Source organism: Pteropus medius, unplaced genomic scaffold (assembly GCF_902729225.1).
Source record: "Pteropus medius unplaced genomic scaffold, Ma_sr-lr_union100, whole genome shotgun sequence".
NCBI classification, from domain to species: Eukaryota; Metazoa; Chordata; class Mammalia; order Chiroptera; family Pteropodidae; genus Pteropus; species Pteropus medius.
The window spans coordinates 1634466-1655250 of NW_024342475.1; the positions used below are offsets into that span (position 1 = coordinate 1634466).

The 20785-nt window shown below is 55.2% G+C and overlaps 2 protein-coding genes across 2 annotated transcripts in view; both read right to left on the minus strand.

The window, feature by feature from the left end:
• Positions 1-780: 780 nt before the first annotated feature.
• On the minus strand, positions 781-15548 carry RSPH6A (radial spoke head 6 homolog A). The gene is made up of 6 exons (XM_039866249.1): positions 14663-15548; positions 12019-12262; positions 6059-6823; positions 4635-4779; positions 4045-4162; positions 781-1186 (listed from the first exon to the last, which is right to left on the minus strand). The coding sequence occupies exons 1-6, from the start codon at positions 15337-15339 to the stop codon at positions 949-951; spliced, it is 2187 nt and encodes a 728-aa protein (XP_039722183.1). The 5' UTR covers positions 15340-15548; the 3' UTR covers positions 781-948.
• Positions 15549-15636: 88 nt separating this feature from the next.
• SYMPK (symplekin scaffold protein) overlaps positions 15637-20785 on the minus strand; it is a 32553-nt gene continuing 27404 nt past the window's right edge. The window contains 5 exon segments of the mRNA XM_039866248.1: positions 15637-15866; positions 16027-16356; positions 16588-16683; positions 16877-17053; positions 17952-18139. Coding sequence (XP_039722182.1) covers positions 15726-15866; positions 16027-16356; positions 16588-16683; positions 16877-17053; positions 17952-18139 — 932 coding nt within the window. The 3' untranslated portion in view covers positions 15637-15725.

The following is a 20785-nucleotide window of genomic DNA, read 5'->3' on the forward strand; positions in this document are numbered from 1 at the left end:
TTTCACCTCCTGCTTTCTGTTCCCAAGTCTTGTATTCTGTCACCTGAAGTCCTCTTTTCCAGCCCCTTCCCCTGTATAGCCACGGGCCAAACTCCTCCTCACCTGCTTGCTCGCTGCCCCCCCCATCAGCCTTGTCTCTGCCGTCCCAGACCCCTATCTCACCCCACCAGCCACCCTCCACTTGGCATCTAGAGAGGTCTTTCTAAAGCACGAATGCGATCAGGCCCTCCCCTGCTCGAAGCCCATCTATGGCTCCCTAGTGCTCTCGGGGCAAAGTTAAGCCTTGAGCGATCTGTTTCCACCAAGCCCTGTTTCCAACCTCATCTCTCACCACTAACTCCTCACATCCTGCCCCCAAAAATGAGATTTGAGAAAGCACCCCAGCACATCGCATTCTCTCATGCCCTGGGGTCCTTTGCACATGCTGTTCCCTCTGCTTGGAATGCCCTTCCCCACTCTGTTCTGGACCCTTTAAGAGTCAGCTCAGGGACTCTGTCAGTTCTCTCGGCTCCCCTATCTGTATTGTCATGGCCTGGGAAGGCGTCTGTCTCTGCTGTAGACTGTGAGCCCTGGGGAAGCAGAGCTGGAGCTGCTCGGTCACTTCTGTGTCAGCTCAGGGCTAGGCTGACAGAAGGCACTTCAATAGTTGTTTGATGGCCAGATGAATGAATAAATGAAACAGATAGGAGAGACGATGCTGGGTCATGTCTGCATTCCCAGCAGAGCCCGAGAGCCCTGACTTGGAGCCCACGTCAACAGACTGGAGAGCAAATGAATGAGTGACTGGGCCGAAATGCCACAGGGACATTTATTTAGAGCAGCTGCCTTCCTTTTCTACCCCTGCCCTCCAGGGACAGAAAGCAAACCAACAGTGAAAAACAACCCATAACTCACTATGTACAAGGGAAAACTTGCTATCTACCTGCTTGGGGAAGGGGCTACCGGGCCTCAGTCATCCAGGTCCTCGTCCTCATCTTCCTCCTCATCCTCCTCCTCCTCCTCCGCAGCCGCCAGGGCCTGCTCCTGAGCAGCCTTGAGGGCCTGCTCCTCCTCCACCGTGGGATCACTAATCTCCATGATCTCCGGGCCGCTGGGGTACTCTTGCTGAATGGGGGCCGGCAGGGCCGGGTTGAAGTTCTCGGGACTGTACTTGTGGCCCCAGCCGATGTAGATGTTCTCAAACTTCCTGGAGGGACAGACCGGAAAATCATCCCTCGAAGGCCCCAGGGCGGACTTTCATTAAGGGTGGGCCCAGCATAGACATAGCAGGGTGAAGTATACCCACTGAGTTTCTCTTCATTTGGTCCTTTTAGTGTTTCCTGAGCATCTACTAAGGGCCAGGCTGCGTCTAGAGCCGCACTGTCCAACAGCATGAATAGCTACCAAGCACCTGAAACATGGCTAGTGTACCCCAAACACTGAATTTCTATATTATTTACTTTTCTAGTTTCACCTGTGATTTCTTCTTCAACCTATTGGTTATTCAGGAGTGTGTTGTTTAATTTCTACGTATCTGTGAATTTCCTTGTTATTATTTCTAATTTTATTCCAGTGTGGTTAGAAAACTTATTTTGTCTGATTAATCCTTTTAAATTAATTGAGACTTGTTTTATGGGCTAGCGTATGGCCTATCTTGGAGAATATTCCATGTGCACTTGAGAGGAATGTGGATTCTGCTGTTGTGGGTGGAGTGGATTTTATTTAATTTTAATTCATTTATATTTAAGCAATAAAACGGATACTCAATTTAGTATTGGAAAATGTCGTGTATGTCTGAAACGGGCACGAGTCTATTTTTGCCATTGTAAATGTTGCAAAATCTAAAGACAAGTCAAGTATTTCTGATGAAAATTTAGTGCCCAGATTGACATGTGCTGTAAATGTAAATTTCACCTCAGATTCCAAAGACTTACTATGAAAAAAAAAATGTAAAATGGTTCATTAATCATTTTTACATTATTGATTTTGTGTTTCAGTGAAAATATTTTGGATATTTGGGGTTAAGTAAAATATACTATTTAAATGAATTTTGCCTGTTTATTTCTACTTCTTGAACATGGCTACTAGAAAATTTTAAATGAAATATGTAGCTTGTATTTTCTTTATGTTGGATGGCGCTGGTCTAGATGTGGGGGCCTAGCCGTGAACAGATTAGACCAGAATCCCTGCCGTGGTGCCTATGCTCCAGAGGCAGGGGGCTGATGATAAAGACAGAAGTGATCAGGCCCGACTGATTTATCTCCCCCCGGAATTTTAACTAAGAAAGAAAGAGGAGTAAATGGGAGAACAGGCAGGGGGCTGAGAGACGGGGAGAGAGGCAGACAGAAGCAGAGGGAGAAAGAGAGAGAGCAGGAGAGGTGTGGGGTGGAGAGTCTGCTCTGGGAACAGTTTGGCTTTGACCTTGCTGTTCCCGAGAAAATTGTTTTTCTCCAGGTCTTCCTCGGAGCCTTCAAACACACTGCTTCCTCAGAAGCCCGCAGCCCCTGCCTGCCCTGGTCCTGTGGTCCAGCACCCAGCTACATCCTCGGGGGCTTGAACTTGCCAGGAAGGGCTCCGCTCCAGCCGGACCCGTGCGACTAGACCCTGCCCAGATCCCGGGGTGAGTCCGAGCACTCGCAGGTGGAGAAGCTCTGGTCGAGAATATGCTTCCGCCTGTTTCCACACCCCGCCTCCCCCCGCCCCCCCACGCACACTTACTTCTTTCTTTCCCCAAAGATTTCAAATCAAGGCTGCTTTTCCCAGAAATCCTTCCTTAATCCCCTCAAGACATGACAGCTATGACTGTCATTTGTCCCTCCACTCTCCCTCTCCCTCCTGGTACTTATCTTAGTTTGTAAGAGGATACTGAGGACGGGGGAAAGAGGGCGAGGGGCAGGGGGAAGAGGGTGAGGGGAGTTATACAATTAACGCCCTAGCTTCCTTTTCCTGCTCCCAGGGCAGGATCCACATCTGCCTTTTCAACAAAGGGCCAGGGCCCAGCATACAGCTGGTAAACAGTGACAGTCAAGTCTTTTATGGAAAAAAAAAAAGTGGATAGACGAATGGATGAATGGAGGGATGGATGGACGGATGACTGGATAGTAGATGAGGGGGTGGGGAGGTGGGGGTGGGTGCAGGGGTGAAGGATGTATGGGTGGAGCTCCCAATTTAGATCTTTTGCTTTCGGAGGGATGTTGGCAAATTAGGATGTGGCCAGAAGAAGGTCATTGGCAAAAGTAGGCATGCCTCTTCCCTATTTCTGAAGTAAATAAAAAATAATTTCCAAGTATGTGGTTAAAGTATCAAGATGACATGAAATCCCACCTCGTCTGTTAATCATGGTAGCGAATACAGAGCAGGTTCATCATTGAGATGGAAAAGGAAAATCTATGAAAAATCGTCATGCCATCTGGTGGACAGAGCTGGTAAGTGCGCCCGCCCCGTGGCCGCAGACGGCGTCCTCTAGTGGCCGAGCAGAAAGGCTGAGATACACACGGTGAGAGAGGCGGGGAGGGTAAGCAGCGCATAGCTGCCTGCCAACCGGAAGATGAAAAGGTGACGTGGGCCTGCAAAGCTTTTGGGAGCAACTGGTGGCGGATCCTGGTGGGGAAGATTTCTGGCTCCTAGAGAGAAGACCCTTCGAACTGGAAGAACTGTCCGGGGGTGCCCAAGGGAAAGAGTTAGCTCCCCTAGAGATGAGACTGTCCGGGTCAGTGCCGCCTCAAAGGGGACTCCTGAGACCGGCCGGCTCCATGACCCGTACAGCAGAAAAGCCTGGGCGGGGCACCCGGAGACCCAGGTCTAAATCCTGCACACGCTGTGCGACGTAACTCTGGGTTAGTTCCTGCCTCTCTCTGATGCCCCATTCTCTCACCCGAGGGGCTCACACTTTTGGTCAGGGATTTCTCATTTTAGCCCCAGCCGCTGGGAGCTGAGTGAGGGGGTCGACCCTGGGAGGGGCTTGCCAATCTCTGCCCACCCTGGTGGGTTGCTCCGCCCAGCCTGGCTCGGGAGGAGTTAGTTATAGGGGCTGCTCCTGCTGGGAGGAACTGGGGGCGGACCTACTTGCCGGTGGCGTAGGCGTAGGCCCCCGGCCACAGATTGGAGCGCACGATAGCCACGGAGTACTGCGGGCAGAGGCTGCAGGACAGGCGGGCGGTCCAGGGTGACATATGCATGATTTCTGCAGGGACACGGGGAGCACCAGAGACGTCAGAGGCTCTGACGCTGGCTCCCCATGTCCTGCACAGACCCATGGAGGCTCCGGGTTCATGGACATCTGGCTCCACTTGCCAACTCTCAGCCTCCCTTTCCTCCTTCCTCCAGGTGCCTAAGGCCTTGGCCTCAGGAAATTCCTGTCCCTTCTTCCAAAATCCAGCTCCATCCCTGCCTCTTCTGGGGAGTACTCCCTAAGTCTCTCTCTCTGTTCCCTCAAGCCCGCGTGGGACTCGAAAGGCCACATCCCACCATCTGGGCCACTGCCACGAGCCAGATACAGCTCAGGAGGTGGACACTTTCCTGTAACCCCATGGGGACACGCTGTCACGATGCGAGAACAGCTGGGGCTCAGAGAGATGACCCCCTCCAGTGCCGCTGCCCCTCCCTTTCTCCCGTCTCCCCCCGAGGTAGCGGTAGGAGGCGAGGAGGACCGTCACCTGCATCTTCCGAGAGCGGCGTCAGCAGCGGGGGCCCGACCTCCTGCTCCACCTCCTCCATCCCCTCATCGGCCTTCTCCTCCTCCTCCCCCAGCTCCTCCTCCTCCTCCATCTTCTGCATAGGGTTCACCCAAGTGCAGCGGCCCTGGAGGTGGGGGAAAGTGGCACCCTTGGGGGACAGAGCCCAGCCTGCACCCTGGGAGGAGGTGGAGGGGCCGGGCAGGACACTGGGGACTGTCCTCAGGGACCCGGGGATGAACAGGAAGACAGGTGTGTGTGTGTGTGTGTGTGTGTGGAAGGGAAGAATGGGCCAAGAGCTGTTGCATCGAGGTGGGGCTTCCCGCCTCCCGCTGGCCATGTGGGCCCCGTCCGTGCATTCATTCATTCGTTCATTCATTCGTCAGATATTTAATGAGTGCCTACTACATACAGGCACTGCCCTAGGTGCTGGGGACACATCCCTGAGGAAAGAGATCCCAAATCTCTGCCCTGTGGAGCTGACATTCGGCAGCCCATATGATCCTTTCTTTGCCCGTCTGTGAAATGGGGGCGTCATGGGTGGTTTGCTCTTTGGATTGCTGTTTGGTTACATGAGATCTCGAAGAGCCGATGAATGTTTTGTTGAAGGAACGGACCTCAGTGAATCGCATATCGCAGACCTCAGTTTCATCACGTATGAGATGGCAATGCTCGCTGGACCGATCTCTAAGGGAGTTATTTGGATTCAAGAAAACCTTGTGGAGTCAGAGAATATTTATTGAATGAAAGAAGGAACGAACGAATGAATGAATAAAAAGTTCCTAGCACGCAGCAGATATTTCCTCGAATGAATACAGAAATATATATAAAGTGCAGACACATCAGGCATTCACTAAGTGCAGGTCCACAGTCTGGCCCACAACTCCAAAACCCAAAAAGCTTTGAAACCCAGAAGTTTTTCGTGAGTCGTTTGGCAGCGCCCCTGGCCTGACTGCTGAGAGGCTATGCACTTTTGCTGCGAAAATAACAACGGCCTTGAATACAGACCGCCACCACAGCCCTGCTTAAAGTGTTGCATGATGTGTGGGATGAGCACTGTCACCTTTTTGAAATCTTAAAAATTCAGAGTTCCAAGATTTATCTGGCCCCAAAGGCTGCTGACAGGGATTGTCAACCAATATCTGTTGAATGAATACATGAGTAAATGAATGAATGAATAAGGAATGGACCAATGCATGAGGAATGAATGAATGAGGAACAAATGAATGAAGAATGGACCAATGAACGAGGAATGGTGAATGAATGAATGACTGAGGAACGGGTGAATGAATGAAGGTTATTTGGCACAAAGGCCAGCAGAGCGCGAGTGCCCGATATTCCTGGGGAGGCACAGCTGAGCCACCTGGTTCTGCGATGGGATGGGGGGCCGGGGTCCCCGGTCCTACCTGCGGCAGGATGTGCTGCGTGTGGTGCACCCAGTTGGCCATGGAGTCCACGAGCTCGAGCACCGGGATGCCCTCGAAGTCGGGGTTCTCCTCATAGGAGTCGCGCCCCGCGCCGCCCTCCTCCTCCTCGTCGCCCTCCTCCTCCCCGAACTGGTAGAAGCCGAGCGGGCTGATGTGCGTGGCGGCCGAGATGCGGGCGATCTGGGCCCGCAGGTAGTTGGCCTCGTTGCCGGGGAAGGGCGGGTAGCTGACGACCGGCGCGTCCAGGTGGCCGGTGAAGAACTTCTTGATCTTGCGCGCCTGCACGATCTGGTTGGGCGTGACATGCGGCAGCCGCGTCCACGGCCAGCCCGGCTCGTTGCACACGAAATACAGGTACTTGTTGGTGCCCATGCGGCTCTCCTCCTTGGGGATGACGGGCGGCGGCTTCCACATCGGCTTGGGGACGATGTCGGAGACCTTCTCCTCGTCCTCCTCGCCCTCCTCCTCCCCGTGCGTGTCTATGACCTCGCCGCCTTCCAACATCTCCTCCACCTCCTCCTCCTCCGCCTCCTCCTCGCCCTCCCGGAACTCCACCTGGGCCACCAGGTAGCTGCGGTTGAGCCCCAGGATCTTGCCCCAGAAGCGGCAGGTGAGGATGGGCTGCTGCTCCACCAGCTGCTTCAGGGCCATGAAGATGCGGAAACTCTCGTCGGAGCTCAGGCCCACGCCCGCCTGTTCGAAGTAGAAAGCTGACTCCATGATGTTGGGCACGGGGGTGTCTGCCTGCAGAGGGCGGGGTGCAGGGCGGGGGTGGGGAGGGGAAGAGAGCTGAAGCCCAGACTCTTCTAGAGCCGGGAGAGCTACCCTACTCTGTAACCCAGCTGCTCAGGTGACCAATTTGCCAGTGAGATGTGGGGGTAGGTCCCTGGGGAGGACAGTCCCTTGATGGAAAAGAAAAGGGGACACCCGAAACTAATATAAAATAATACTGTAATTGAAAAATTTAAAAAATGAAATGAAATTAAAAAAAAAAAGGCAAAACCGCACTAAGAGAAAATCCGTTCTTCTTTCTTCTTTCCCCTTTGTTCCTGCCCGGCATGGGATGTGAGATCCGGAGTTACAGCAGCTATCTTGGGGACATGAGGCAACGCATCCTAATGGTGGTGGAGCCGAAAAAGGGAAATTGCCTGGTTCCCAACGGCATCACTGAGCTGCCTGGCCTCTGCCGGGATTCTTGTTTATTGAGACAAAGAAGCCACTTCTAGTCATATTGTCTGTCACCAGCAGCGAAACACACTCCTAACATACCCGAATCACACAGCAATTTGAGAGAAAATGTAGGTCTTGAACCCAGGAATCACTGATGTTGGGAGGATGGTGGTGATGAATCCTGCCCTCGCTGCCTCCTTTTTCACCGTCTGCTTTATTCAGGAGGATGGGGGTGGGGCAGAGGGAGAGGGGGAGAGAGAGAGGAAGAGAGACATAGAGAGACAGAGAGAGACAGAGACCAAAAGGAAGTGAGAACAAATAAGTCAAGAGCAGAGGAGAGGACACGGGGAGGTTTGGGCCCAGCCGCCCCCACACGCACCCGGCCACAGGCTAGCCTCAACTCTTTCTCATTCCGTCTGTCCAGAAATCTTTATTAAAGACTCAATGGGTGCCAGCCCAGGCTGGGGCAGGCACTGACATATATCAGAGGACAAAAGTGATGAGGACCTCTCTCATGAGGTCATCATGACCCGCTCTTGGCCTTGGCCAGCTTGACTGGGCCAGGAAAACACACGGTCCAAAATGGGGAGATCACCTGCTTTCTTGCCAGAATGTGACATCAGGACAGAGAGAGAGACAACGGGAGACAGAATAACGAACCCCAAAAGATGCCCTAATCCCTGGACCTGTGAATACGCGACCTCACATGGCAAAAGAGACCTGTATGTGTGATTAAGTTGGGGGCTCTTGAGATGGGGAGACGGTCCTGGATTCTCGGGGTGGGTCCAAGGTCATCACGAGTGTCTTCATCAGTGAAAGTGGGAGGCGGGAGAGCCGGGGAAGGTGTCATGACAGAAGCAGAGGTCGGAGTCGGAGAGAGATTTAAAGATGCTACACTGCTGGCTTTGGAGGAGGAGGAAGGAACGCAGGTGGCCCCCCGAAACTGGGAAAGCTGAGGGAACACCTTCCATTCGCAAGGCAGCCCTTGCCAGCACCTTATTTTAGCCCAGTGACCTAGTTTGAACTTCCGATGTCCAGAACTGCAAGATGATACATTATGCTGTCTTAAACCACTACATTTGTGGTAATTTGTTACAGCAGCTATTGGCTAATCCAGAAGCCAACTTCTGCATGTGGCTGAAAGTGAAACATGGAAATGGGAGAAATCCATAAATGGACAGTGGCTGATTCTCCGTACATGAAGAGACGATGGACACCAGTTTGCAGAGAGAAAGAAATAATTGAGGATCGGAGCTGGTTGGCTCGGGTCTAGCTCTTCCCAAGGCCCATCTAAGATAAGTCCCCCAATTCTGGGAAATGCCTTGTATCTTTATGATAAATATAACTTCTCCCCTTTATTTTAGCAAGTTCTGTTATTGGAAACCAAATAATCATGGCTCATATGCCTGTTCATTCTTCTTGACTTGGCATTCCAAGGAAACATATAACAAAGAAAGACATAGAAGCCCCACTTAAGTCGGGTGGAAGAATCGGATCCAAGATGAGTTTCTCATTTAAGGACCGTGGACAGCTTCTGGAAAGTATAATGATCCCCACCAAGCAACTGAAAGCTCGGGGTAATAAAAAGTTTCAAGGTGAACACGTTTTCACCAGTTCTTCTTTATGGCCCTCTGAGTCACTGGTCATCGTCCCAAAGAAGATGAGACTTCTAGAGCTAATACATTTAATCGCTAACTTGTCTTAGGCACACGGAAGGCTATTTGTCTCTTGTTTCAAGTGCACTGAAATAGCATTCGAAGAGTTACATACATTATAAAAAGAGGGTAGAGTATTTAAAGCTATTGTAACAAAGTACCACAGACTGGGTGGCTTAAACAACAGGAATGTATCATCTCCCAGTCCTGGAGGCCGGAGTCCAGATCAAGATGTGAGCAGGGTTGCTTTCTTCTGAGGGTTGTGAGAATCCTTTCCAGGTCTCTCTCCTAGCTTCCTGCAGTTTGCCGACCTCCTTGGTTTGTAGCAGCATCACGTAAATCTCCGCCTTCATGCTCACATGGTGATTCCTGTGTGTGTGTGTGTGTGCGTGTGTCTGCAGCCAAAGTTCTACAAGGTCACCCGTGACACTGGAGGAGGACCCACCCTACTCCAGTATGACCTCATCTTAACTAAGGACATCTGTGATGACCCAATTTCCAAATAAGGTCACTTTCTGAGACCCTGGGGAGTTAGGGCTTCAACATGTGAATTTGGGAGGCGGTGGGGGGGCGGACACAACTCAACCTATAACAGGTAGTTAGTGTGAAAGTGAATGATGGTGCTTAAATTGTACCAGCTGATATAAAAGATTTGGACACAAGCATACTGAGGTTTCTCTTAAAGGTATATACTGCATTCTCTTTGTTGTTGTTGTTGTCATTTGTTTGTTTTGTTTTGTTTTGAAGGCTCTATTTGTGAACAGAGTTGAAATGAATAATTTTTTGCATCTTCTTCTTATGCCTGCTGGGTATACTATTGTTCACAAATGTTTGAGGTCCTACCTGCAGGAAGATTACATATTCCCACCCCCACCTCTAGTTCATTCAGGAGTGGCCATGTCACTTGCTCTGATCATTTGAAATGGCAGCGAAAGGGACACGTGTCACACCCAGGCAGAAGCAACTGTGGAACTGTGGAAGCCTGTACTGTAGAAGCCTGTGTCACAATGGAACCTCCATCAGCCTGGGCTCTCAAGTGGCCGATGAGCAAAGTCTTCTTGCCAACCCTGGATGGGCAGGGAGTGTGAGCGAGAAATAAACCGCATGATTTTAAGCCGCCGAGATTGGGCTGTTTCTTACCTCAGCTTGACGTGGCCCACCCTGACTGAACTCTATAGCAGAGAATTGTTATTTTGAAAGTGATTCTAAGTTTCCCTCAACCTCAAACATGGGGGAAAAAGCTTGTTTGCCTAATTGATGTTGACGTCAGCAGCTGGGGCCGGGGGCAGAGTTAAAACTTAATCCCAGACTCGCCGTCTTGCAGCCAGGAGGGTAAGTAAGGGGATGAGCGTAGAAATCTCTGGATCGTGTGCTTGGCCTATAAGCCAGTGGTCGTCAACCTCGTTCTGGAATCCCCCCATCCACATGGCAACGGGGTGGCCTCACCAACCACGTTTAAGTGATCTCGCTTTGCCCTTCTGACCACTGTTCATACCAGCAAGAGTGGACAACTGCCCTGAAATGACAGATTAGACTCTTTGACTGTCCCCCTGCGGACTGCTTCTCTTGGGTTAGGGGCGGGTTAGGGAAGAGGGGAGTGCCTCTTCGCTGGGAGCCACCTTGCCAGCCCTAGACTGCTTGCAGCCTGACCATCAGGGCTGAGAAAAGCTTCTACCTTGTCTAAGCCACATGTCTTCATTTCTGCGACATCATCTATTCCCTGCCTTAAAGTGGCCTGTGCTGTCCAACAAGTACAGTAAGGTGTGAGTTTTTGGACTGTGATACGATAATACTAAAGTTAGTCTAAAATTATAAACGTGAGAATAATTGGGAACTTAAAAAGAGGCGCAGTGACAGGAAGCCTTATGCTCTCAAATAGCCAGGGCTGCTCAGCAGCGCTGCGCGCAGGGAGCCGGAAGCCCTTCAGAGAGCGAGGCGCAGGTGACAGCATCCAGAAACAGACCTAGTCCGGGAAGGTGCGGATAAACAGCGGGGGCGGCATTTCTAAGCAGGGGGCAAAGGATGGATTTTTCCTGTTGGGAATCATGGCTAGCCATTTGGAAGAAATAGAAAATAAACGAGAGCCTTTCCTCTCGTCAGACAGAAAAATAAATATAAAATGCTGAATCGCTGATTTCTTTTTAGTTTCTTCCTAAAAAAAGTGCACAGGCCACAAACACCCACAGTTGCCCTTCTACAGACCTCACGTTAAGAACTTCAGTCTCCTTGCCCGCCCCAAAACCCTGCAGCTCCAGTTCTAACCGGGCGGAGGCTCTCAAGGAATTGAATTTCAACGGGGCGGAGCCTCAAGAGCCTTGGGGCTCTAAGGGGGCGGCGCCTCTAGGAGCCAAGTATTCTAAGGAGGCGGGTCTTCAGGGACTTGTAGCCAGATGAGGGCGCGACCTGCGGGTGTGGGGAGGAGAGACTGTTGATCTGAAACTTAAAACCATATTCTCAGGTAAAACTGTGGATTCTGCGCCCCCAAGTGCTCATTTCCTTGTCAGATTGTTCTCGCCTTCTCTCGCCATCCCCACCCATTGCGGCCAGAATCCTAGACGCTCAGAAGTGAGCGCAGAAGCTAGCCCAGACCAACGGCATCTGCAGCGAGCAGAGGTCACGGCATGGTTTGGAGGTCACAGTCCTGCCTTCCCGGTCTTGTCTCCGCCACTTCCTAGCTTCTTCACGGCCCCCTGAGCCGGAGCCTTAAAGGGTTGTTTCTGGGTGGAAAAGAGATCACACTCCTAAAGCTCTTAGCAGGGGGCTTAGGAGGCGGCAGAATTATCATAAAGAGAGAGTCCTCGACAAACGTTTCTGGACCGGCGAAAGAATACTTCTCCCGAATTTTAGGCAGTCGTCCAAATTACAAACGGGGAAACTGAGTCTAGGGACTAGGGCAATTCAGGCAGTAAGTTGGGCAGAAAACATCTGCAAAGCTGTTATTTTCGAGAGGGAGGAGTAGGTCCCGCCCCCCCGCCCCCCGTGGAGCACACAGACTGAGGTCCTCCGTGTTTCTGGGGCCTGCCCTGCGCTCCCGCACTTCCAGGCCTCAGCGCCGGCTGTCCCCGAGCCTGGGTCGCCGCTCACCTGCCACGCCCCTCCTCTCGGCTCACTCACCACCTCCTCCTCCATCTCCTGCTCGCCCTCGCCGCTGCCGCTGCCGCCCCCCCGGACGAACAGGGCCTTCTGCCTCTCGGCCATCTCGTAGGTGGGCTGCATCTCCGGGTCGTCCCGCAGCGTGTCCAGTTTGGGGTGGAACCACTCCATCTGCGTGGTGCGGTTCAGCGACTCCAGGATGGACAAGGGGTCCTCCGGCCGCTGGTTCAGGATTTTGGTCAGCAGGTTCACCAGGTGCTCGTACCTGCCTCGCGAGGGAGGGAGTGGGAGGCGGGAGACATCACTGGCCCAGCTCGCAGAGGAGATAAATGGTCCCCACCCTGGAGGAGCTGACATTCTGATGATGGTTAACAGACATTAACCAAATATACAAAATACAGAGAGTGTCAGGGGCGATCATTTCTACGGAGACAAATAAATCAGGGAATGGGGACTGGGAACGCCAGAGAGAGGAGATGGTTTGCCATTTTCAAATAGGGAAGCCTGGGAAGGCCTCTCCACGGCGACATTTAGGCCGAGATCTGCATGAAATCGGGGGGCAAGCCATGCAGATATTGGGGGAAGAGTGTTTCAGGCAGAGGGAGCAGCAGGTGCATAAGCCTCAGCCATTTTATGAGTCGACCATAATCTTGATACCGAAAGTCAAGGAAACTGGGAGAAAAATTTCACGCCAATCTCATTCGGAAACATAGATGCTGAAATCCTAAGCCAAACGCTAGCAAATAGCATCCGGCACTTTCTCAAAAGGATGACACGCCATGATTAAATTGGGCTCATGACGGGAATGCGAGACTGGGCTGATATTAGAAAAAACAGAAAAAAATGATTCGTCATGTTAATCCGTTATGGAGAAATGAAAGATCGTCTCAAGAAGTGTGGAGAAATTGTCTGATAACATTCAAAACCTATTCGTGATTTTTAAAAACCTAGCAAACCAGGAATAGAAGGTAATTTTTTTTTTATAAGGGTAGCTACGAGCACCCTACAGCACACAACAAACGTAATGGTGAAAGACTAAATAGTTTCCGCGGTTGGGATGTTGGGAAGGAGGAGGCCTTTCACGACTTCTGTTTCATACTGCACTGGAGGTCTCAGCCAATGCAATCTGACATGAAAAAGAAAGGTAAAAGCATTGAAGGGAACAAGCCAAAATGTCATGGTTTGCAGATGACGTGACGGGGAAGGATGTGCAAAGGCCTCGAGCTGAGGGTGTGCCTGGCAGGTTGGAGGAACACCGAGGAGCTCAGTGTGGCTGGAGTTGAGTGCGGGAGAGGGGTTGTGGGCAGAGAGGGGGGCCGGAGCGCTAACAGTGTGGTAACGGCTTCCATTCACCCAAGTCGGATCCTATGCTGGGCCCTTGAGAGCAATGTTGAATTCTCGCCGCAATCATCTGAGGGACAGTTATGATCCTCACTCTCCAGATGAGAAAACAGGCTTAGAAAAGTTGAGATCATGAGGCCGCACAGAGGTAGGAGAACCAGGATTTGAAACCAGGTTAGTCTGATTTCAAAGCATGTATTTCTAACTGCCTGTGGTGTGGAAACCCTTTGGCAATAGTTTTGAGAGTGATGGAGGACTATTGTTGAATTGGGAAGGGTTAAGGCGAGGTCAGAATTCGGCCAGGGCTTTTGAATTGGGGACCTTGAAGTCCCTGAGGGCTGGGAACTGCTGAGGAAGAGCTAGTGGTTAATTTTGACTAGACTCTAGGAGGTGAAGTTTGGAGCAAGCAAGGACTGAACTAGATAGGGCTTTGAAGGCTGTTGTGGGGAGCATGAACCTTCCGAGGGCACTGGGGAGCCACGGCAGGCTCGGAGCAGGGAGGGAAGGGGTCAGCTGTGCACTTTAGCAAGACCTGCTATGTCTCCAACCTCATCTCCTCTAACTCTTCCTCCTCCTCTCTGGACACCAGCGCCACCAACCTCCTTGCTGTTCCTAGCACGACAAGACTAAAAAAGCCTTTAAATGTGCTGTGTCCTATACCTGGATCACTCCTCCCCCAGTTACCTGCGAGGGGCTCTTCCTCGCCTCCTTCAGGCCTCAGAGGCCTTCTCTGACCTCACACTCCCTAACCCCCTTACCCTGCCTTATTTTTTGCCTTAGTTTTCATCTTATCATTTATTTATTGTTCATTCTCTCACTAGAATATAAGCCTCATTAGGTTGTAATGGAGGGGGCACTGAGAGGTGTATCATGGCTGCAGCTAAGTGGCCTTGGCAGTGACTTCCTCGAGGGGGAAAGTTGAGTGGATAACAGAGCCACAGGAGCCAAATTGCTTGGGCTGGGTCCCTGGCTCTGCCACAATGCTAGCTGTGTTATCTTGCCAAGGGGCCTGATTTCTCTGGATCAGTTTCCTCCTCGGCAAAACAGGGACAGTAGATGTGCTAATGTCAGCTGTAAGAACTAGAAGTTAATGTGCAAAGGGCTGGTACGGTGTCTGGTAAGCAAATGTTATTTCAGTAGTCAGCTATCGTTAGTATTTATTCCCTGACTGCCAGTCTGAGTTAGAAGCCTCCAGAGCAGCCGCTGGTTCTCCACGATGGGTGATCCCCTGACTGAGGAGACCCTAGAGCCTGAGGCAGGGTCTCGGCCGGGGCCTCTGCCTGCCTGTGTCCCACACCCTCCCCACTCCCGGGCCCCCTCTCACAGGCTGAGTTCGCAGTTGACGCTGGTCTGCAGAAGGTAGGCCTTGGCGTTTTGCACGGCCAGCTCCCGAGGCTCCGGCTCCTGTACCTCTGTACCGAAGGGCATGAAGTCCAGCTCGGAGGGCGAGAACTGGGAGGCAGGGTCGTCTCTCACGTAGGGCCCGTGCTGGGTGTCCGGGATGAACTGCAGGTCTTCTCGCGTGTACATGCTGAACTGGTCTAGGAAGTCAGGCTGGGGCTCCGGGTAGGCCGACTCCAGTGGCTGGAAGAGGTCGCCTTGGTCCTGCTGGAGCTGCTGCAGCATGAGGCCGGCATCGTGGGTGGCCTGCAGCCCGACTTCATCCAGGTAAGTGTACTGCTGGAGCTCGGAGTGAAAGGCCGTGTGCACGGCCGTGTGCTCCATGCCGCCCAACTGGGGGGCCTCCGCCTGGAACATCATGTAGTCCTCGGGCTGGGTTAGGCCTGCCCCTTGTGGCACGCCCCACAGGTTGGTCTGGTTCGCCGGCATCTCCTGATTGCTCCGCAGGTTCTGAGTGTCAACCACGGGCAGCACCTCCTCGGGGACCAGGGGCTGGGGCTGAGACTGGGCCTGGCTGCGCCTCCGCTCGGAGGCCGGGGAACTCCTCCGCCTCGACGACTGCGGGTAAGGCGGCTCAGGGTCGGACGGCGGGTCCCCCATGGTCCAGAGAAGGTCGCCGACTTCTAGGAGGAAGGCTTGCAGACAGGCAGGCCAGTCGCCCGCCCACACCCCTCCAGGAGCCCCTCCGCGGGCGGCGCCGGTTTCCACGGAGCGAGGGGCGGGCCGTTACCAGGTGAGGGCTCGCGGGGACGCCCCGGCCAAGCCGCGGGTTCCGCGCAGGCGCAGCCCCTCGGCCGAGGCCCCTCGCCCCGCAGCCGGCTCCCGGGCGCGCCTGCTGGACGCCGCGCAGTCCCGGGCGCGTACGCCGGGACGAGAGACTGCACCGCCGCTCCTGACTCGAGATGTTTGTTTTTTTATTTTTTTTTTTTAAAGGCAAAGCACCGCCCCAACCTCCCTGTCTCACTCCCCTTCCCCACCAAGCCCCGTCAGCTGTTCCCCTTGGTCTCCGGTTCCCCGGCTTCCTCGGCGGCGACGGGGCTGGGGGTCTTCGAAGCGTCTTCTCCGGCAGGGGTGAGAGTCTGGGGGCTCCGCTCCTCCTTTGAAGCCAACCCGCCTGCTGCTGCCTCCTGGTGACAGAATGGGGAGCGGGTCAAAGACAGCTGGTCCCACCTCCAAGCTGTCGGCGGGGCCGTACCCTCCCCGCCCCCCATCTTGGGCACGGCGCACGCACTTCATCCCGGAGCCCTGCTTTTTCTTCCTTTGCTGCTCTGACGTTGTCATCCCTACCTTAGGTAGGGGCCCCTCAAGACTGGAGTCCAGCAGTGCAGCTTCGGTGAGCCCCGAGTCGTCGTCCACGCTGATGAAGATGGCCGGGGTCTCACACTCAGGCCCCTCCTCCCGGAAATCTATGGCTTCCTCCGGCTGGGGAGGGCCTGGCCTGGCCGAGGAAGAGGACGAGGAGGAAGAGGAGGGGGCTCCCACACCCCCAGGCTTCAGTTTCTGTTCCTCCTCCAGCTGCCGCTTTAAGGCCTTCTCCTGGGCCAGCCGTAGGCCGATGAGGTCTTGAGGGGGTCGGGGAGCGGGGGCCGGTGCCAGGGCCAGGGGCTCCAGGTCGTCCTGGGGGTGGGGGGGGAGCACACAGAAGATCAGCGACAGGTGGGGGCTAGGACCCAGGCTGCTCGGGGGATGGTGGGAAAGAAGAGACAGCGACCACCCTGAGGCACACAGCAGGATGGGCACAGGGAGTAAGGGGCGACTGTCCCCTCTACCCCCACCCCTTTCAGCAGGAGCCTCCTCAGAGAGACAGAGGTGGCTGGGGTGGGGGAGACAGGGGCTGCGGACCCTCACCTCTTCCAGAGGCCCTGCAGGTGCTTCCTTGGCCTCTGGCTCCTGCTTGCCGCTGGCCTCCAGGATGGTCATGATGGAATTGGGGATGTGTGCTTGCTAGGGGAAGAGCAGGATGGGGGCGCTGTGGAGAGCTCTGACCCAGAGACCCCTCATTGACACCCCAGATCCCCGGTCCCTGACCCTCCAGAGCCCTCGGCCTTCTGTGGCAGTGCGGGGCTCCCCTCTGCCCACCCCCTCCAGCCTCCCAGTGCTGGTCCCATGGGGCCACCCAACCTCCACCCTGGGGTACCTGGTGGGGGGTGAAGGAGCGGACGTGGGCCAGCAGGGGCTCCCGGAGCTCTGGGCACTTGTCGAAGACGGCACCCAGCTGCTGGGGTGGCAGCTGCAGGATGACCTGGAAGCTCTGGGGCTTGGTGCGCTGACAGCACTTGATGAAGCCCTCCCACACCTTGGGGTACTTCCACACCTGGACGGGGCAGGGAGGGAGTGGGCGTGAGAGGCCACACAGTGGCCACCCCAGAAACTGGGAGGACCTTGCCAAGATGGGGCTCCTCTGGGGCTCCAATTCCTACCAACAGATTGCTCTGGGCCACACAGAGCCCTGCACCCCCTGCCTCTCTCTTCCAGGTCCCAAGCAGCTGGGACCCGAGGCCAACTTGGGAAAAAGGGAGAAAAAAACAGAGTGGCCCTTTCACATTAGGCTCCCTGGGCCAAGCCCCAGGCCAAGTGCTTTGTGAGTGCGGTCTCGGTTCTCACACCAGCCTCCAGAGGGCGACATTAACCCTGCTAAACAGATGAGGCCCAGCGAAGTGCAGGGACTTGTCCAGGGTCACGGAGGAACCAAGAGGCAGAACCAAGATTTGAACACAGGTCTGTCTGAATCTGCATTTAATCTCTAAGCTAGACATGGCAAAGTGGCACCCGGTGGGCTGAATCCAGCCTGTTTCATCGTGGTATTCCCCAAACCCGAATTCCAGCTTCTTTTGAAAACCGGACCACTTTTAAGTTCTAGGATACCTCCTTGCCTGGGTGCACAGTGGTGGGGGGCAAGGGGCAGCCATGCCCCTCCTGGGATGCACACCCCCTAGAGTCTACCACCGGCGCTCACAACCCATCTGCCCTCACCGATCGTGTGGCCACCCTGTGGCTGAGTTAGACTTTGGAGCACTCCTCTGTCTCCGCCAGGGGCAGGGCAGAGGGGCTGGCGGTCTCCGTGGGGCTCACTCTGCTCATCCTGGCTCCCTGTGGGGGTGGGGTGGGGCAGACAGGCTGGAAAAGCCTGGGGTTGGGCCTCAAACCTATCTTCAGTGTGTCCCTCTGGGTCAGTGCGCTGCCTGGAGGACTGGACGGCCGGGGCGGGTTACCTGCTTCATGATGAGGCGGGACAGGATGTTCATGACGAAGCCCCCCAGGCGGGGGTACATGGTCAGGGACTGGATGACGGTCCTCATGAGCAGCATGGGCAGGGGACTCTGCTCCATCAGCTGCTGCATCACCACGGCCAGCACCTCCGACGTGTACACGTTCCGCTCCGCAAAGCACAGGTTGGTGGCTGCGAGGAGGCGGAGAGTGGGCCTGTCCTTGCCCAGCTGCCCCGGAGGTGGGCGCCCCCTCCCCGAGAGCCGCAGCCCCACTGCCTGCCCGCGTGACGAGACCCAGCCCTGACTTGCCGAAGCTCCGGGCAAGAGAAGACCCTCTGCCTGGTAGGTCTCCTGGGGGACAATGGCCTGGTCCCCGGTCCAAGGGAGAAGACATGGCCAGCTCCAGGAAGCCCCACACTGGGCAGGGGGCACACCTTGGCCCTTTCTCTTTGTGGACAACCCTCGGAAAGATATGTTGCCAACCCCTGGGGACCCATTCTGGCTTGACTGGGGCACCACGACGCCTCCAATCCTACTGGAGAGGGAAGGCAGCGTTGAATTCCAGCCACACACCCGTAGGGGACAGGAGAGATGGCCCTCCACCAGCGGGATGGTCAAGGGACTGCCCGCTCCCAACTCTGACCAGGGCACAAGAGCCTGTGCTGCTGCTACAGTTTCCCCGGCCTAGGGTTACATGGGGGGAGTCCACAGAGCCCGAAGGCGGGGCAAGGGGAGGGGGAAGCCTGGGCATGCGGAGCCAGGAAGGGCCCAAGGGGCTGGCACAGCACCAGAGCCCACCAAAGCCTTGGCGTCTGTTCCCTCAGGGGTGGGTTATGGTACCCCAAAATCAGTGGGACAGGCGGTGCTCCGATCCACTGTGCTAATGGGGGAGACCCCAGGAACTGCCTCTGAACCCTTTCTCCCCCAAACACCACTTGCCATGTGAGTCTGTCAACCAGGAAGTCTTTATTGAGCCAGAAGAGAGACCCCCAATCCTTGAGAGGCTAATGGAGAACAGAAGTGGGTGCCTATAAGGAATTGGGGGGGGTCCTATCAGGGAAAGAGGGAGGATGAAGGCATTACAGGCAGACAGGCAGGGAGGAGGCTGGACAGGGAGCAGGGTGGGTTTGTAGGCCAAAGGGGCATAGGAGCATGTAGAAGGTGAAGAAAGTGCCAGAGAGGACCTGCCAGAAACCGAGGAAGCACCTCCTTCTCACTTCCGGGTAGTCGGGGCGTCGCTGGCTGCCTACTCCTACAGCCTGCAGAATCGACTCCCCTCCCCACGCAGCTCGGCCCTAGCCTCCTCCTGGGACTCTCCCCTACACACAGCTGAGGGGTCTTGTGAAAGCTCGGCCTGACCCTGCACCTCCCAGAGCCCTCGAGATCAAGTCCAAACTACACCTGTGGGTGGGGCCCAGGCATGGTCTCCCCAAGGGCTACAGGCCACGCAAGCACCTCGGCCTCTGCCACCGCTCTTCCTTTCTCTGCAATCATCTTCTCTGCTATCTCGCCCCTAATTATCTATGGTCTCAGCCCAGCTGTCCCCTCTGGGCTCCCCGTCCCAGCCCTGCTCACTCCGGGCTGTTACCGAGCCTCAGGAAGGCAGGCCCGGCACAGGGCTGTGCAGACGTGCTCGGTGACGTAACTGCGAGAACAGACCACTGAGGGCGGGTCTAGTCACAGACTCAGAGGAAGAAGCTGGTCTAAGGGGGGAGTGGACGGCTGACGCCATCAGGCACTGTGGATTCCGACAGCGCACAAAACAGGACCAGACTTGGGCTCCGGAGCTCAGTCAAGGGGGGTCACTAGTGCGACCCGGCAGCACGAGTGCCTGAGCAGAGGGACGCGCCCTGGGAGCAGCTAGCCTGGGTGCTGGGGGACCAGCTGGTGGCTGCCGAGGGCGCAGCCGCTAGAGGCTGAGTGGGGACCTGGGCTTTGCAAGGAGAAGCAGGTGGGGTTCTTACGGCCAGGCCGGGCCTTGCCGACATCTCCAGGGGCCTGGCTCCTGGCCGCCTGTGTGACCTGCACAAGGCCCTTTCTCTCCCTGGGCCTCGGTTCCCCCGTGTAAGAGCAGAACCTAAACCTGGGTCTGTGAATGGATTCAATCGGGTGGTGGGTGCGAATCCGCGAACTGTACACACTGTGGCAGTGTGCCGTTGCTGGGGGCGAGCCCACGATGCTCCCGAGATCAAGGGGGCCAGGAGCGTAAGAAGCCCACTCCCGGACTGCGGCTTCCCGACCCTGCCCGCCTACCGCTGCTCCACTAGAGGCCTCGTTCCTCCTCACGTGCAGCGTGGGCTTACGTTTTCCTAAGTTCCTCTCGTGACCTAAGTTTCTGAGAGAACGTGCTGGGGAAGCCTAGGACATACGTCACTGAAGAAGCCTGGAAACCCGCACCCCGCTCTTAGAAGAGAGAGGAGGATCAGAGGACAGTGTCTTCTGAGTAGAGCATGCGACAGTGAGGGCGCCTGCCCCCACGGGACAGCATGGCTTCTGGCCCGGAAACCTCTTTCGCGGAGAGAGTGGGGTGCCGAGAGGCCGAGGGAGCGGTCCTCCTGGGAGACGTGGAACTCGCAGAGCCAGGACTCCCACTGGGGCCTACGCCACCTTAGGTTCTGTGTGGCCCGAGCAAGCTACCTCTCTGGAAGCACCACGTCCTCGTCTATGTGGAGGGCGGCATACTTACCAGGCAACAAACGGGAGCTGCGGCTCGGCAGGCCGGCCTGCGGGGCACTGAGGAGGGCCTGGCTCGAAGCAAGGGCTCAGGGACAGCAGCTACCATGCAACCGACTGCGGAGAGCCTGCCCGTTTGTCACCCCGCCATGCTCTCCTGCCCG